Here is an 18,109-nt window from a genome sequence, read left to right as displayed (position 1 = left end):
CTGGAAATGTCATAGAGGTGGTTCATTCTTATAAGTACCTCAGCATTTGGCTAGATGATGCCCTCTCTTTTAAGCCTCATATAGACAACCTTGTGAAAAAACTTAAACTCAAATTGTCCTTTTTCTTTCAAAATAAATTTTGTTTTTTAAAGCCAAAAGAGCTAGTCAAGCAACATTTTATCTGTCTTAGATTATGGTGATATGGTGTATGGGACTGCCTCAGCACAGTGTCGCATAAGTTGACATGTGTACCTGCGTCTGAGATTTATTACAAATTGTAAAAATCTAACCCATCATTGTGACTTGTATTCCAGAGTGGATGGCCATCGGTGTCAAACAGGAGATCAGGGCATTGATATTTTTATCTATAAGGCCATGCTAGGTCTGTTGCCACGTACATCAGTAGTTGATCACATGGAGAAGTTGTGGTGTCATTTATTGCAATCAGATGATCACTTGCGGCTCATGTTCCATTTGCCCGTACAAATCTAGGAAAAAGGCTTTTGTCTGCTCCGCTCTTCTGCATGGAACTCTTTGCAAAAAGACTTGAAATTATCGAACTATTTCTTTAAATGCTTTTAAATCCAGATTGAGAGAGCCTGAATGACCTGTTACATTGTAAATGTTTTTAACTATCTGTGTTGTATAATTTTATAAAGAATTGATTGTGTTTTTGCCTGCCTCTTGGCCAGGACTCCCTTGAAAAAGAGGTTTTTAACCTCAATGGGACTTTCCTGGTTAAATAAAGGTTAAATAAAAAAAATAAAAAATCAAGTAAAAATAAGTAATGATTCATAAACCAATGTTTTCAGAAAAAAAATGAAAGAAATGACGGTAGTTGAAAGTATCACACCAAAACACTATCTATTGTTGGTCACACTACATTAGATAACCTAAACCTAAAGACAACAGAAGCTATACACAAAACTGTGACTGTCTATAACTGTGAATGTCTATACACAGTGCTATGGTGCATGACAAAAAGACAATTTAAATCTTAAATCATCTTTGTACTTATTATGCAAGTTCTTTGTAACTGATATTGAACATTTGCCAAAAACCCATCCTTCCATTTGTTGCCTGCATGAAACACACACTTTAAAGCAATACAGATAAGCACCGCTGCATACTAACCCACACAAACACGTCTGAGCATCCTATAATTTAACTACCAATGGAAAGAAAATCTTCCCTTTGCTTTGTAGCTAAACCCTAACTGTGGTAAACGCAACTATGCCCCAAAAGATTCGGCTGTCTTCAACAGTTGTGTGATCGGTGTCCTTGTTGTGTTTTCCTTGGATACTGGCCACTGTCCTCGCTGATGTTTGCACATCTCTCAGTTTCTGCCTGGGTTGGGTCACTGGTGGGAGAAAGAGGGTGATCCGAGAGGAAGGGTGACGTGAGACAGAGTGAGAAGTGTGTGCTTGTGTGTTAGATGGGCCAGGAGTGACATGTGGCTAAGTACTGGCCAAACCCTTACAAGACCAGACAGAGCGTCTTTCCAAGAGGCCCCTTCATCCTTCCACCAGCCCCCAAGGGAGGGCAGTCAGCCAACGTCTTCTCTCTGTCTGTCTCCTTCTCTCTTTCACCCTTTCTTAGAGAAGTACTATCATCAACACATCCATCTATCCGACGTATCAAGGATAAACAAAAAGATAGACACATGCAGACACACAGATTCACACCCTTGCACACTTTTTGACCTGGCTGCAAGTAAACTCTTATTTTGTCTTGTGTTCTGAATAGAAGAAAAACAATTTCAAACACAAAAAAGGATTAAGGGAAATGTCACAGTTTTCATGATTTGTTAAACTGTTTCACTGTTTTTTAAGTTCAATAAATAAAAAATCTTTAATAAATAGAACAAGTAATCGGGTTAATTAGGAACACAATATTGACCCAAAAAATTGTTATTATGATTTTTTCCATAATCGAGCAGCCGTAATTACAACTATTGACGCATGTGGAATTAAGCTACATTGAGTGAATATTATTCAATAATAAGTGTATAACAGTGTATAACAGTAAGAATCCAGATAAATATTGATTCTCTAAATATCCATGGATAAGTCACCACAAGAGATCTGTGACACACTGGTCTATTAAACAAAGGAACATTTCTGTACTACTCCTTGTCAGTGTCTCTTTTACACTCTTATTTTATCCATAAACAAACAAACACAACAAGGAGTCTGACAGTCTTCAGCTCAGAATGAGGAAGGAGGTAGAGAATTTCATTTATCACTAACTTTACATCAAAGTTTAAAATGTGGCTTTACCAAATGTTTTATTAGTTATTTCATTATTCATTCATTCATTTTCATTATGACAGAAGGAGATTAAACAGACCAGAAACCACTAATGACAATAGTATCATACTATGTATATTTTTGGATGGGGGCCATTCTTGAAATGGAAAAGAGGTTGAGGTCCTCCAGAACTTTACGACACACACACACACACACACACACACACACACACACACACACACACACACACACACACACACACACACACACACACACACACACACACACACACACACACACACACACACACACACACACACACACACACACACACACACACAGTGAGTGACAGTGCAAATAAACAGTTTTTTCTCCACCTGTCCATCAAAAAGAAGTGTTTAATTGATGAAACAGTTCCATTTACCCAAGCTCCTCTGCAGGCAAGCCCCACACTGAAGCGCTAAACTACCATTTGATCACAACGCAAATCACATAAAAAAATTAGCCCACTGCACATTCAACAAATCCGCCTTGGCATACTCATGAGCGTACCGGCTGCTGATAGCTATAAGGTCAATGTGTACCCGAACAAGAAGACTTCAAATTGGATCTGACGGAATTAAATCTGAGCTAAGCATCTCAACTAGATATGTCAAATGGCTTGAAGACATAATACCAGAGCTTTGTATACACTAACTTTAGATTAATTTCTGTTGAATACAGTTATATAATTCTATAACGCATACAACAAGGGAGTTTTTCCTCGCCACTGTCGCACTATGCTTGCTCTTGGGGGAATTACTAGAATTGCTGGGACTTTATAAATTATAGAGTGTGGTCTAGACCTACTCTATCTGTAAAGTGTCTCGAGATAACTCTTGTCATGATTTGAGACTATAAATAAAATTGAATTTAATTGAAATGTAATTTAACCTAATTTGTCATTATAGAAAATTATTTTTTGGTCTGAACTGAATTAATCAATTAGTGGATCGACAGAAACTTAATTGCCAACTCTTTTGATAACAGATTAATCGATTCAGTCATTTTACAAGCTCCTAAATTGTGGGCTTATTAAATGAGCTAAAGCAAACGGGCAAGTGTGTGCTTACTGCTTACACACATGCCTCCTGTCAAAACACATCTCCCACCTGCATCCCTTCCCGACAACTTGACGTCTAGAAAAGGTTCATTTTAGCCGGAATCCGACAGCTAGCAGGGTCACAGCAGCCTGTGGATTTACGCTCCATGACAAAAGCGAGTCATCGAATTAAAGGCCTTTCTTCACAAGACAGGAGAGGGGAAAAGGGAGGTGTGGAGTAGATTGGACGGCTGATGTTTAGTCAGAAAAAAGAGAGGGAGGCAGATAAGAGCAAAGCAAGTGAGATAAATGACAGACGCACCTCAATGTCGCTCATCTGTTCATTCTCTCCCTCCCTTTACCACCCCCCTTCGCTCTCCCCATCCCTCCGTCCGTCTGACGGCCCAGCAGCAGTAGCTGTCACTACAGGAGAGCACCTGTCAATCAAAGCCTCCTAATCCAATGGCATGTCGGCAGGGGACATGTCACATATGTTAAGAGGAGAGAATGAGGGGACTTTCAGGGTGTGCTGTGTGTGAGCAAGTGTGTGTGCATGCATGTATGTTTATGTGATTGTATGACTGTAGGGCAGAGAGCGGTTGCCAGAGTGTGGTGTGGCAGAGAGGCAGCGGGTGATGGAAGCTGTGGTGACACATGAGGCCCGGGACCAACTCTGAGTAACCCACTAGTCACTAGAGGGACAGAGGGGGAGCGGAGGAAGCAGAGCAGGGCACAGGAGGGGTAAATATGGAGGCACAGACAAGGCTAACTGCGACTGACATGGCTAGCATTCAGAAGCGGTAGCAGCAGAAATGACACAAACACAAACAGATGGTGTGCGTGTGCACACGCGTGTGTCAGTCTAGGCAAAACACTTAATACAGGTGTGCTGATAAGCATGATCCAGCATACTTTAATAATTAGTTTTTTTCATATTCATTCATTTCATATTTATTTACTTAAAGCTATGCTATTATTTGTCCCATTATACCATAAATGCTGGTGGTTTTATTTTAAAGGAAAAATGCCAGTTGGCCTTGTTTTGTCTTGGTACCTGATGGGGCTGGATGCGGTGGATGTTGCAGGTGAAGTCGACGTAGAGGTGAAACTTGTCAATGTCCTTGTTTTTATTTTGCTGGGCCCCTGGTGTTTTGTGGCCTTGGACAGACTTTTCTTGCTCTTTTTCCTTTAGTGCTGACTTGGACACAGAGGACTGGATGGTCACAAAGCTGTTCTCACACCTGACACAGCAGGAGAGAAACACAGAGGGAAAGAAAAAGAAGGTAACTGTATTATTATCATCAATGTAGGTAAAAAGGTACTCTGGTAACAGTATCAGTGCAACACAGTAAAAAAATGAAAACCAATCATCACAGAAAATTTGAAATGCTGTGTGCATGTGGATATGTCCTCACAATGTTTTCACATAGGTCAGTGTCTCAGGGTCTTTAGCTATCATATCAGCCAAGATATGCTCCACACCTGTAGCCACTTCTTTGAGCGATGACAGACCTGCCATACGCACAAAAACACATGCATAGTGTACTTAAAAACAGTATTTTTGTGGAGCTTTAATAAAGCACTATAAGCCTGTAAGAGCAAATATAATTTCAACCAATTGTTACATTTTTTCTTTATTTAAATGTAATTGTATACGATTGTGGATAAATGTTTTATCCAAATCTTTAACATTTTTTACAATTTGAATTCAAGTTAAAAATATTTATAACCAAAATAGTGATCATGTGCCCTAATTCATGTAATATCCCTAACAAATCTGTCCATAATAAATAACTAGTATCAACAATTTCACAAAATGTTATCTATTAAGTAAAAAATATATTTTCTTCATGAGTCTGACCCACGGACAATAGGTCCAAGGGGTTCTTGTCCAAGTATAATGTTAACCTTCAGTGCTATGTTTAACTGAATTTCTAAAAATGTGTGTGGCAGTGTTTATGTCTTACCTTCAGTACCAGGTTTTACCCATGCCCTTAAATCCAGAGTGTGTGGTGTGTCCATGAGTGCAGAGGCGGCCGCCTCAAGGCCGAGTGCTTTGGCCCTGCGAGCCTTCGTCAGCTTACTGCCTTTCTTATAGGGAGAATACTACAGACAAAGACAGACGCACCAGACTGAGATGAGTGGCAAGGAGAGGTGTAAGAACCACATTCAAGTGTGGATGAAAGTCTGGATAATTAATATTGCAACCAAGAATTAGATCTCCAAATGACAGATATTACTTTAGCATAAAAATGAGATTCTGACCACATGATCCAGTTCATCAGCTGATCGGCAGCTCCTCAAGTTTTGCTCCAGCTCAGCTGTCAAAACTCCATCCTTCTTCAGGGTCTGAATCACAGACTGAGTCTTCTTGGCTAGAGAACTGAGCAACACAGACACACACAAATGTACAAAAAGTTAAATAGTATCCAAAGTGTAGAATTAAAACACACAGACACAAGATAGAGTGATATACATGAAAAACCATCACACACTGTTACGTTACTGTATTGGGCCTTAAAAGTTGACGACTAGCACCATCTAGTGGCCAACGTCAAATATGCTGTCTGGAAACTAACCCAATTCTTTTCAGCTCTTGAGCTCATATGAAGGAACTTGTCCTGGTTACAGCAGGGTTCTTCCTGCATAGAGGACTTTTTGGCAGCCCCCAAAGAGGTTTTAGCAAGCCCCAAAAGAAACTCACCAGCACCAAAATGATAATTATATTATATTATATTAACTATATATATATATATATATAATATATATATAATATATTATATAGTATTATACACCACACACCACACCACACACACACACACACACCACACACACACACACCACACACACAAACACACACCAACACACACACACACCACACACACACACACACACACACACCACACACACACACCACACACACCACACACACTCACTCACACACACACACACTCACTCACTCACCTCACTCACTACACTACCGGTCAAAAGTTTGGGGTCACTCACAAATTTCCATTGCACTCCATTGTAGACAGAATACCAGCTGAGATCAGTTGCATTGTTTTTTTAACCAGGGCAGCAGTTTTCAGATTACATTATGTGCTGACATAATTGCAAAAGAGTTCACCAATGTTTTTCTAGTTAGTTTTTTAAAATGATATCAGATAGCAATTCAAATCCTCTCTAAATGTGTTTTACAGCAATTTACTAAACAACCGTTGAACATAAATATGAGAGCTAATGCCAGTTTTGTCTCCAGAGTTGGGCTGTACCAGACTCACCCGGTGATTTATTGAAATATTTAGTTTCATTTACTCAAGCAAAATATATATTTTTGTTCATCAAATTGCTAAAAATAACAGATAAATGTATAAATTTCTGTCAAATAAGGTAACACAGACTCAATGCCTTTACTGTACGTTGACTTGATCATGCTTACTGTCATGTGTAGTCACCCCCTAAAGGCCCATTCTGAGCCAGGAAAACCCTGTTACAGTTCAAAACTCTGAATGTAAATGTGCCACTGCAAGCATTTAATGCATGCTGGCAGAATATGAGCGATGTAATGAGGTGTGTTAGTTTCTTTTTTTTAGTTAAATTTAAGATATGGAATTTACTGACCATATCTCTTCATATACCAGCTGGACATCTCGGACAGCATCGGCATCCATGTGGTTAATCATCTCTTTGCGGTAGCGCACCATAAACGGAACCGTGTTGTCCTCACGAAGCAGACGAATGATATTTACACACACCCATCGCTCCACACATGTCAGATTGGACAGCAGCTGATGGAAAGGACACACAAAGATTTTAAAACAGTACATATAGTATATACACAAATATATAATTAAGCAGTAAGACACTGACCATAACATCCAATGGTTAACTTTCAATAGAAAAAATGTTTCTCCATTGTGTGTATGTTGGAGCCAGTATGTGTTGGTGCATTCACATTATAGACAGCTGTTAGACATTAGAGTGTGCAAAATTATATGAAAGATATTACGCACGTGTGTGATAAACATGTATGTTCTCCTTCACTGTGGGTGGTGGTCATTGACTGTTTTGTTGTAATTTTGTACAGCTAAAGCAACTATGAATATGCATACACTCACTGGGGAGTATAACTCCCCAACAACAAAATGCAATGATAAAGTGTTTACGCTACCTGTTGATATTCCCCATCCTCTCCCATTCTTTGAGCCTTAGTGTACACAACCCAACCTTCCAAGGACATTGTGTTAAAAGGGTAATAACCCAATTAACAGCTCAACAACATTGAGTTTGATTGTCATGCTGGCAATTGCAATAGTGTCCTAGTGTCCTCTAAATTTAGCTTAACTTAACCTATCAGAGGTAGAAATGTGAATGTACAAGCACTTAAGTGTTGCTGTTTGGCCAACAAACATTTTCCCAGACCGACAAACCCTGCAATACCTCTATCAAGTCCCAGTTCATATTGAGTTCATTCCTCAGAGTGTGTGCTTCTGATGATGGTAAAGCAGTTGGTTGTCCCAAGCAGGCACCAATGGTCTTCTGTTTCTTTTTACACGGCTCATCAAAAGTGAAATCCTCCTCCTCCACTTCCTCTTTCTTTGCTTCAAGGCCAGCTAGTGATGACCCCTCGCCCGCCCATCTGTTTGCCTGATGGGCTTCTGACACGATAAATGACACCCTCTACAAGGAAAAACAAGAGAAGGAAAAACAGAAAGGAGGTAAGAGAAGAAAATGAACAAATAATTGAGAAAAAATATGACAATACATTGTGAGTACATATAGCCACCAGTCTTACCTCCTCCTTCATTCTGATACTAGGCCCACTCCCTTCTGTCCTCTCTACCTCTGGACAGTCTGTATCTTCTACTCCTTTGTCTTTTCCAGCCTTATCATCCTTTTTGCCTTCATCAATATTTTTCCTCTTTGTTCCAACCAATCCAGATGCACCAGAATCCTTCAGAACTTTAGGGGCCTGTGTTTTTTGCTCTGTTGCAGTTTTGCGTGGTGCCCTTGGCTTAGAAACTTTAGGCACTTTAGGTTGTTTGGGTGCTTTTGGCTCCTTTGGTTTAGCAGTTCTCTTGGCAGCTGCTTTCTTCTCCCCGGCGGCTGCAGGGGCTCTGGCAGTCTTGCTGGGGGCTTTTGGCTTCGGCTCTGCTGGCCTCCATTCATCACTATCTTCATCACTACTCACTGTCTGGGAAAAGGACCTGATGATAGAGTAGAAACAAAGTGGTAAATCAGCTAATTCTAAAACATGGACACGATTGAGCTCTTTTCCCTAAGTTTACCTGCACTCCTCCAACATCATAACACAGGCTAGTGTCTCTAATGGATTACATATTCTTATTTGCATAGTCTCTAATAAGGTGGGTACGCGTCTCCATTAGAAGTATCGGACAACTTGCACCAGTGACCAACACGAACATGCTGTTGTTGCAGAAAACAGATTGCCAATGCAGAAAACTAATGAATAAAAAGCACTTACAAGTCTGAGTCCATAACGTCATCTCTTTTCTCTACAACTTTGGTCGTTGTTGTTCGGGGTCTTCGCATCATCTGTTGGAAAAGGTCTTAAGTTAGCTAGCGTCACATCAAAGCTGTAACCTTGCCGTCAAATAATGTAACTACGTTAAGTGACTTGGTAATGGTTATAATAGAAGTAACGTTTAATTGTCAGCGGTTTAACGTATCGTTCAGTTTTCCACGTAAGCTAGCTAGCTAGCTATTTGTCGTCACCCAGCAAATGACAGTTAAACAAAGAGCATTAACATGCTAACCTTAGCAGCAGCATTGAATTTACGTTACTGAAGCAGACATGCCCTTGCAAAAGTTGTCGAAGTTATCTATAAAAACCAAGGTTAGCGTTAACGTTAGCTGTTAATTCAAATTTGGCGCTCCACACTGATGCTAGCAAAGTTAGCTGGTTAAATGACACACCAACGTGGCATATAAATGCATGGCACTATCTTTCCGAACGGCAGAAAGCGTAACAGATACGTAGTACTTTTATACCGTTGAAAATGTTCAGATTATTTGTGTGTATTCCGTTTGAAAATAGTAGCTGGGTAGTGAAGCAGAATGCCTGCTTCCTGCAACAGTACGTGTTCAACCAATGGTAAACAGTCTAGGGGCAACATCCAAAAGACTTAAAGGGCAAACACCTTCATCCGCCTCGGTTGGCAAGTTAGCGTACAGGCCTTTACCGCTCTCCATTGGCCTGGAGTGTGCAGTAGATTACTACAAAAAAAATGGTTTCACGTTGATGAGTTTATTTAATAGAGTAAGAGAAGATGAACACGCAGTAAAAAAGAATAAAATAAAAATAGTAAAGCAGAATGTAAAAAAAATTGCAAAAATGATACAAAGGTAAGTTAGTCTTCAGCAGCTGGTCAAGCACAAGGGACAACCAGTAAACCCTGATCAAAAGACCTAATGGGGACTACAACATGTGGATTGCAGGTCAGAGATGTAGGCTACTCAGGTGCCTGACCAGCAAGGCTCTATATGTAAGAACAAGAACCAAAATGGAAGCCAATGTAAAGAGGATAAGATAAGAGTGACGGGAGTCGTCTCGCTGGACCCGGTCAACAGCCTTGCAGCAGCATTCTAGTTGTAGACAGTCCAGGCATGACTTGCTGAGCCAGGTGAAAAGGGAAATGCAGTAGTCTAGCCGGGATGATATCATATCGAGCTCAGATTGTGATACAAAAGACCTGAGTTTGATATGTTGATAAAATACCATGATGATTAGTGTTAAAGGTTGAAGAAGCTTTGAAACTGATTTCAAAATCAGCATTTACTGCCCATCTCAATCTGTTCTGTCTGTAAATGGTCTAACTCGTATAAGAGGACGGGGGAACTATGTCTCTTCCTTCCTTCTAAGCCCCTAGGATTTTTCTTAATCTCACTTGCACAATTTTTATCTTATTTTATTTTATTGTGTTACTGTTGTCTTGATTTTATTGTACAAAATAAACAGATTCAGTTCAACTTCTGCCACAAATAACTAATTATATTCTTTGTATTTGTTAATACATTTGTTATTAATTGTTTTTGACTTACTGTAAATGTTTAGCTGTCTCACTACATCCCTCTGTGCCCCACTGTACTCACACTTCCTTTAATTAGCCACTGCTTCTCAAATACCAGACTTCTCTTAATTCCCTTTTGATGTAGTCTTTTTTTGTCATCAAAAGTGAAAGTCAAAACAAATAAAAACTGTAGAGAAATACTTCACCCACTTGCTTAATGTAATTTTTATTTAGCATGAAAGCACTACAGCAGTCAACACACTAAAGTGCACTGGACAGACTCTACAGTCAGTGAGTATTGAGTGACACTTCATTCAGATATATTGAGGTGAGAGGTCAAGGCACCCCTTTCAAAATGGACATGCCAGTTTTTCCCTCGCCAAATTGTAGCCTTACATTGGAGCATTATTTGACGCCCTTCCTGACAAGCTAGCATTCAAATGAAAATCAATTTAATTTGGAAAATGTATTTGTTAGCCCTTTAAGAAATATTAACATAGTCTATCATTACATCTGTAAAATGCTTTTGGCACTTTTCAATGGTAAAGACATGATAATGGCGTACCAAAGCAACTTGAAAACAGTGTAATGCTGGGGTCTATTGGAGATTGGGAGACCTGAAATCTGGTTCAGTGGATATGACTTGGGGCAAGAAAAAGTTTGAGATATTATAATTTCAGGAATAATCAATCCTGAACTTTAAGATTTTTAATTTTTATTATAACAAACAAGGACCAACAGCACAGAACCTTTAGCACATGTGTAATAAAGTACCTCAACCCAACAATAATGGTAAGGCATAATGGTGTGGAATACTAATAAGACCAAAACACTAATTTTTATAATAAATGGGTTGTAATTCTACTAAAAGTCTGTGGATGTCCTCATTTAATTTTCTTATTGTATTTCATGTGTTTAGTTATGTTTTCATGAGTGCCACTTCAATGAAAAATGTCTTTATTAGCACATAAAAAACAGAGTAGACACGCCATTTAGTTGAGATTTAAATAACATAACATACACATAACATGTAAAGCAATGGAGAATTTCCAAAAGAGGCTCATACTTTGCATTATTCTCCCATGGTACAGGGTATCCAGAGTTTCTGTGTATTCTTAAAATGTGTATTGGTTTCCTTATTAATACTTTACCAATATCCTCTGTTAACATTTTTTAATTAATTACAAAATTTAAACCAGATACATAAAGGGAATATAAACCTCTCAATCGGCCGTTTCATGAGTGCTGGATCTATTTTAACTCTGCCCCTGGTAATAGATGATGCGTCAACACGAGGAACCAATCAGAAATTTGGTTTTAAAAAATCCAACTAGTGTTGGGTTATTGTGAGTGTGGGTTTTCCCCCCCTGTTGCTTTCAGTTCCTTCTGTCTGTCATCAGCCATAAAGCTAGAATCTCACTGAATTCTGTCATTAAAAGCCTAATTGTGAAACAGCTTGCAACTCTTGATCTGAAATAAGGTAATTTATGTGTGTGTGTGTGTGTGCGTGTGTGTATTATTTTGGTTTTAATCACGTATGTGGATGTGTATGCGTGTTTTAACAGGTGTGTTTGTGTGAAGATGTCGGACCCCGAGACCCCAAACCAGCCTCTCCTGGCCAACCAGCAGGCAGCCATCAATGCACAGGGGTAAGGATTGTGTATGGACATGTTTTTTAATGTTTATGGGGTCCCATAGAACCAAAAAGCAGGTCCTAACAAAGTTAACCATTTACTTTAAATTATTTAACTAAACAGTGAATTTTCAGGTTTTAACCCATTTACTACAAACTACATACTTTAATTTATAGATAACCGTTTTTTATAAAACATAGTGCTTTTCTTTAAAATCAATCAGCAGACTCATAAAACTTGGTTGATTTGTGTGGTACAGAACACTGATCATGTATCGGTCAGCGCCTACTAAACAATTACCAAAACAACAATAACGAAACTGCTTAAAGCTGCTCGATGAACATTTGGGTGATTTTTAATATTGGCCTGTATAAATAAAATAGACTTTAACTGTGACAAAAGTGATGGTTTACCAAACAAGCTTCCAGTCGGTTCATTTATTTTAATATTGTAGAGAAATTATTGGAAAGAGCATATATATATATATATATATATATATATATATATATATATGTAAAAAACTTCATAAATGGAGTTGTAGTTAAGGAAAATGGAATTTGCCAAAACAAGTAGACAGTCCTATGAATGGGTTGTAATTCTACTAAAAGTCTGTGGATGTCCATATTTTGTTTTCTTATTTTATTTTATGTGTTTAGTTATGTTTTTCATGAGTACGACTGTATTTAAGGATTTTTAGCATAAATTCATCACAGAGTAGACACGCCAATTACTTGAGATTCACAAGCAGTCTCCGAGAGGACATTTAAACATTTAAAGCAATAGGGAATTTCTAAAGGAGACCTTGGTGTGAGTTAAACAAGCAAAGACATGTCAAACTTTCTCCTAAGCTTCTGCTTGACAACAGCTGATGTCATCTCTCAGTTGGTGATGACGTACTGTATATACTGAATACCATGGCTGAGCTTCCTGTTACTTCAAATTGCCGTGATTCTCAGCCTCTATAAAGTTCCTCATACTTTGCATTCTTCTCCACTCCCTCACTTTCCTGTCCATTTTTTCTCCTCTGTCTCTCTTGATCTCTCACTCCTACCAAATGATTTAGTCCCTATGACCTCCTTGTCAGTGGCTGAAAGAAATTATGTCTTTTCCCACCTTGTATTAATCCTACAGTCGTTAATAAATATTAAATATTAACAACTTCTTCTACATGTCCCTCCTCATTTTCTACTGTCTATCACACTTTGTTTCTCCTTCTGATTCCATTCCGAAATGTATATGTTTGACAGGTCCTCCAAATTAAACGTGTTTCTCTTTTCTTTCTCTACAAACACCCCCTCACCTCCTTCCTCTTTCTCTCTCTTAATGCTTTCCAGTGGCCGCACATCCCGAGCCTATAAGGTGGCAGGGATAACCCTGTTAGCCTGTGTCCTGATTGTGGGCCAGGCGATGATCGCCTACTTCCTCCTCAGCCAGAGGGGTGAAATCACGTCTCTGAAGGAGCAAAGCAACAACCTGCAGTCACAGATGACGAAGGGAAGATCTGGTGAGGATGCCAAAAATAGTTCAGATTAGGAAGGATATAATGTACACTGTTGGTATATAATGAAATGAGAAGAGAAAATGTCAAATGTCAGGAAAAAAAATCCCTAGTGACCTGTAATATTACTCATGAAATCTTTGTTGTGATCTAACTTTCATTTTGTTAATCAGTCTGTTTTTTTCTACCGCTCACACGCACTCTTTCTGTCTGTAGCTTCTGTCCCCGTGCGGATGCACTTGCCCATGAATGCCTTGTCCGAGCAAATGGATGTGGACGAGGTAAAAAAAAAAAACATGCTGTTAAGATAATATCACCCGACATAGAAGCCAAGCCATTTAACAGTCAGGCTGTAGGTGCAGGTTTATTCTTTGAATTTAATGATATGACAGAAAAACAATCCACCTTTAACATAGTCCCACAGTAATGTTTCTGTCTTGTTCCTCTTGGAATGAATCCTGCCATATTCTTGTAAAATCAAGTGTGGTAATAATCTTTTGCTCAGTTCTAATTTCACTGGTTGTATTGCAGGAGGCTTCCACTGGAGTCCCAGAAAAAAATGGTATGTTGTGTATATATTTACTATATGTGTGTATATTTCACAGTGTATGAAGTGATAATCAATCTTTATCTTTCTACACGTTAAGAGTATTTGTGATTGAAATGACATTTAACTCCTCTCTTTTCTTCTCCCAGTCCCTCCGCAGGCCACTAACTGCCAGCTGGAGGCAGCCGGTGTGAAGAATGTGCAGGTCCCAGGTTTCCGCCCCACCTGTGATGAGCGTGGCCTCTACCAGGCCCAGCAGTGTTTTAGAGACCACTGCTGGTGTGTGAACCCAGCCGACGGGCTAGCGGTCCCTGGATCCCTGAAGAAAGGACAGGCCAGTTGCGGCGGACCTGTCTTCACTGGTGAGACACTGGTCATGAAGTCAGAAGGAGATTAGATTTTGGCAGATTTTGTTTTGTGCAGTTTTGAACCAGTGTTTGCATTTTGTATTCACGATTTTAGTTAATGTTTGTCGTAGTTTAAACCCAAAAAGCTTAATTTTCCCCTAATGCGCTAGTGCGTAACCTTTTGATATTAATTAACATGTGTTACATTGACGCCATTGCCAAATGAGTTGCTACAAAGCTAATTAAGACTATCAGCTCCACACCACTCTCTCTGTGTTTCTCAGTCTGGCCATGGACAGAACCTGGTGTTGTCCGGCAACTCGCGCACAGAAACTTGAGTGAAGATAATTACCTCTTCTGAAGATCATGTTTTTTTTAATTCTCTGTGTCCACCTTGGCTACTAGCAACTGCGTGGGGAGGGGTGGGGGGTGCGCAATCACAGAAGGCTTGAATCATGTGGACACTTCCTTATGGGGGCGACAGAAACTACGCACTAGAGCTAAATTATTTTGGGGACTGTTTCATAGAAAATATGCTGGATTTCACTTTTTCTCTATCCAAAACTTTAAAAAATAATTTATTATTATAAGTAGTATTGTTAATATTGACATTTTATGAATGAAATACTGCACTAATTGTATGAATAAATATCTGGCATGTACAATTATTACAAATCACTGTTTCTATTTTGATACAAACAGATCTGGAGCCAGATTTCAAAAAATCTAAAACATTTATACTATGAAAAGAATGATTATTTCTGAACCATGATTTAAGATATAATGTAGGTGACAGTTAAGTTTCTGTCTTTGTAGGCCGCATGGGCAAACTGATGACTGTGCCTGATGCACTTGTCTGAAACTGTGGTGAGTACATGCATGTTCCTCTGATTCTTTATGTATGTGTATACAGGAAATATCTGTAAGCAGTACTGAATGTGATTATTAGCCTCTCTACTATACTGTAAAGCATTTTTTTTTCAGACTTTGAATTTAAATAAATTTGGAAAGGGGTGTATTTAAAGGGAAATTACTTTCTACTGCTGCTAAATCAACTATTTTTTTCATTATCTGTTTTACTTTCTTAGGCATTTTAAGTTGATGAAGTCTTCTCCACAGACGAGCAACAGAAGAACATCTTCATCTAAACTTCTAATCACCAGCATATTTGTAATATTTGATAATCTGATGGGGTTACATACACTGCTGAGAAATTCACAAATTATATAATTATCTGCTTGCTATCATCTTATTAGTTTATTGCAACTCATCTGCAACTATAATCTGCGCACTGATAACTATTTTATATTGATGACAACTCCATAAAAAACAGTATCTCTCAAAGTTAAGGATTTTAAAATAGTTTGATTTCTTCATGTCAGTTTGATTAAAAAAAAACATTTTCCATGTTGGGAAGATTGTAAAGAGCAGTACATTTTTTAAATATATTTTGAATATTTAGATTAACAGTGTGGTCACTTGAATCTGTAGCCAAAGTTACACATATTGGTGCAATCAGAAACTAGGAATACTTTACTTTTGAGACAACTGTAAACTGTATTTCTACCATTTATTTTACAACCCAAATAAAACTCTTAAAGACAGTTTTGGTGGTTTTCTTTTACAATATCACAAAGGAATTTCAAACCGATGATGACAAGACAGATTAGCCAGTGGAATAAAGCACCAACATTTGACCCTTAATATTCTAAATTCCACAGCATATCAAGTGTTTAAAGAAAGGTATTACTCAAAAAATAAAAATACGAGAAAACATGCAAAAACATAATAGACAGGACTTTAAGAAACTAAGAGCATGCAATACAAACACAGCAACGTAATAATTGTCAATAGGCACAAGTTGTTTCTTTGTTCCAGTTACCAAACAATACCATTTTCTGAACTTTCCAGTCAAAGTAAAAACTAAATTGAACACAATCTCAATCTGAAATAAAACATGGCTTTTGTCATTACTGTGTACATAAGCACTGTGCATTAATATTAACAGCAGAAATACAGTACCTGTGGTTTTGTAAACTAAACAATTTATGTGCGTTTAAATCAGAAATTAAAGCTTTAGTGCGTAGTTTCTGCCACCCCCATGAGGAATTCTAAGTAATAACAAAACTGTTAACGCATCCACGATACAAACCTTCCATGACCGTGCACCACCGCACCCCCAACCCCCCGCAAAAGTCACCAGACGACACAATCTTCTGAACATAGCCATACTGAGAAATTTGAGAGTTGTGTGGAGCCGATAGTCTTAATTAGCTTTGTAAAAACTCATTTGGCAATGGCTTGAATGTAACAGCCATTCATTATAATCAGAAAGTTAAGCACTAAAGCTTTAATGTAAAAAGAATTGGTTACACACCTCATTGAAATATCTGCCAGACTTTCAGACTAGTGTTGCACTGCAACTGCATTGTTTATTTAACCATTTTAGAGTTAAAATCTCTTCCTTAAATATTAAAAAAAAAAAAAAAAAAAAAAACTTTTAGTACACTCATCAAAGCATGATGCAGACACTGTTTTGGTACATGTCCTTATAATACAGATTTTGCATTAGATTCTTTGACAGGTTTTGATTTTTTGGACAATAAACAAAATCATTGATTGTTGAAAGACAAAGTAACAGCTTTAAATCCCTAAATTTCTTACAAGTGCAAAAGATCAACTAGTTTCCAGCATATGAAATAGGCAGCCAAACCACATCAGGAAAGGCTATTGCACATATGGCATGAGACGATAATGTCAAGTCCTGACCAGAGTAGGCACTCTTAATATATATATATATATATATATATATATATATATATATATATATATATATATATATATATATATATATACATATAAAAAACATAATACTTTAAAGCCTCCAAGTGCAGTTAAAACTAATTTACATCTTAAAACGAAAATTCCACTTTGGCGTACATTAATGTGATGGAGCCTCCTAACTGTGTGCAGGCTGAGGGCTGATCTTTTTTAAGCAGTGTGAGGTGGAATATCTAGATAAATACTTCTTATTCTTGAATCAAGTGTGTTTTTGGAGCCATGGTTTAAATGTCATAAATTAACCCCTACAAGGATGAGGACTATATTTTTATTTAAAAATAAAAATGTTTACCAAGTGAAAGATTTACCCCTGCGTTGTCCCTGAAAAGATGAGTCACACCACACCAGACTTTGCTCTGACAGCTGCAAACATGAAGGGTTTTTCAGAGGATTTACACTGAAGAGCACCATGAGTGTGAGGTGAGGCAATATTTACATGCTCCATCACCCTGCAGAGCAAAAATGTAAAATTATTAAGGGCTGCTATAATTAATTTTCTGACCACTAGAGGGCAGACAATTTTCTTTAAAAAAAGAAAATCCTCTTGGAGAGACTCAATGCTCCACCTACTAAAGGTCCCATGATATGAAAATTTCACTTTATGGAGGTTTTTTAACATTAATATGCGTTCCCCCAGCCTGCCCATGGTCCCCCAGTGGCTAGAAATGACGTCAAGTGTAAACCAAGCCCTGGGTTTTCTGCTCTGCCTTTGAGAAAATGAAAGCTTAGATTGGCCCAATCTAGAATCTGCTCCTTATGACGTCATCATAAGGTTACTTCCCCTTTCTCTGCTTTGCCCGCTCACAGCGGCTGTAATTCTACACCAAGGCTGAATTTTAGATAGATTTGGTATTAGGGGGCCACTAAGGTCTATATAAAAG

General features: G+C 38.3%; 2 protein-coding genes and 1 long non-coding RNA gene across 11 annotated transcripts in view; 2 read left to right on the top strand and 1 right to left on the bottom strand.

Moving 5' to 3' along the window:
* Nucleotides 1–9,475, bottom strand: part of srbd1 (S1 RNA binding domain 1) — a 55,531-nt gene extending 46,056 nt beyond the window's left edge. The window contains exons 1-9 of one of the 3 annotated variants that reach the window (XM_032541348.1): nucleotides 9,343–9,475; nucleotides 8,816–8,886; nucleotides 8,126–8,537; nucleotides 7,771–8,010; nucleotides 6,952–7,118; nucleotides 5,596–5,713; nucleotides 5,298–5,436; nucleotides 4,746–4,842; nucleotides 4,385–4,571 (exon numbers count right to left, since the gene is read on the bottom strand). In XM_032541348.1, coding sequence (XP_032397239.1) covers nucleotides 4,385–4,571; nucleotides 4,746–4,842; nucleotides 5,298–5,436; nucleotides 5,596–5,713; nucleotides 6,952–7,118; nucleotides 7,771–8,010; nucleotides 8,126–8,537; nucleotides 8,816–8,886 — 1,431 coding nt within the window. In that variant the 5' untranslated portion in view covers nucleotides 9,343–9,475. Of the gene's footprint in view, nucleotides 1–4,384; nucleotides 4,572–4,745; nucleotides 4,843–5,297; nucleotides 5,437–5,595; nucleotides 5,714–6,951; nucleotides 7,119–7,770; nucleotides 8,011–8,125; nucleotides 8,538–8,815; nucleotides 8,887–9,107; nucleotides 9,313–9,342 lie in introns of those variants that run through there. The other 2 variants (XM_032541349.1, XM_032541350.1) reach the window with 2 other exon arrangements.
* LOC116705287 (uncharacterized) lies at nucleotides 2,555–15,991 on the top strand. The gene is made up of 2 exons (XR_004335894.1): nucleotides 2,555–2,590; nucleotides 15,879–15,991. It is a non-coding gene; the product is annotated as an uncharacterized LOC116705287 (long non-coding RNA).
* LOC116705284 (uncharacterized) lies at nucleotides 11,161–15,991 on the top strand. 7 transcript variants are annotated; one of them, XM_032541355.1, is made up of 8 exons: nucleotides 11,161–11,168; nucleotides 11,927–12,010; nucleotides 13,330–13,499; nucleotides 13,710–13,774; nucleotides 14,025–14,055; nucleotides 14,190–14,402; nucleotides 15,204–15,251; nucleotides 15,476–15,991. In XM_032541355.1, exons 1-7 carry the CDS (start codon nucleotides 11,164–11,166, stop codon nucleotides 15,245–15,247), a joined length of 612 nt encoding a protein of 203 aa, XP_032397246.1. In that variant the 5' UTR covers nucleotides 11,161–11,163; the 3' UTR covers nucleotides 15,248–15,251; nucleotides 15,476–15,991. The 7 variants fall into 7 exon arrangements, with proteins under 7 accessions (XP_032397246.1, XP_032397244.1, XP_032397242.1 ...); XM_032541353.1 differs by having other exon boundaries at nucleotides 15,204–15,254; nucleotides 15,486–15,991; XM_032541351.1 differs by having other exon boundaries at nucleotides 15,204–15,254.
* Nucleotides 15,992–18,109: the final 2,118 nt, after the last annotated feature.

This window comes from Etheostoma spectabile, chromosome 17, assembly GCF_008692095.1.
Source record: "Etheostoma spectabile isolate EspeVRDwgs_2016 chromosome 17, UIUC_Espe_1.0, whole genome shotgun sequence".
Classification (NCBI taxonomy): domain Eukaryota; kingdom Metazoa; phylum Chordata; class Actinopteri; order Perciformes; family Percidae; genus Etheostoma; species Etheostoma spectabile.
This window is presented reverse-complemented; position numbering and strand designations above follow the sequence as displayed.

Bases quoted from the DNA above. Each gene is read 5' to 3' on its own strand.
- LOC116705284 (XM_032541355.1), top strand. The intron at 13,775-14,024 runs GTAAAAAAAAAA...GTTGTATTGCAG, and splicing joins AGCAAATGGATGTGGACGAG to GAGGCTTCCACTGGAGTCCC. The intron at 14,056-14,189 runs GTATGTTGTGTA...TTCTTCTCCCAG, and splicing joins TGGAGTCCCAGAAAAAAATG to TCCCTCCGCAGGCCACTAAC.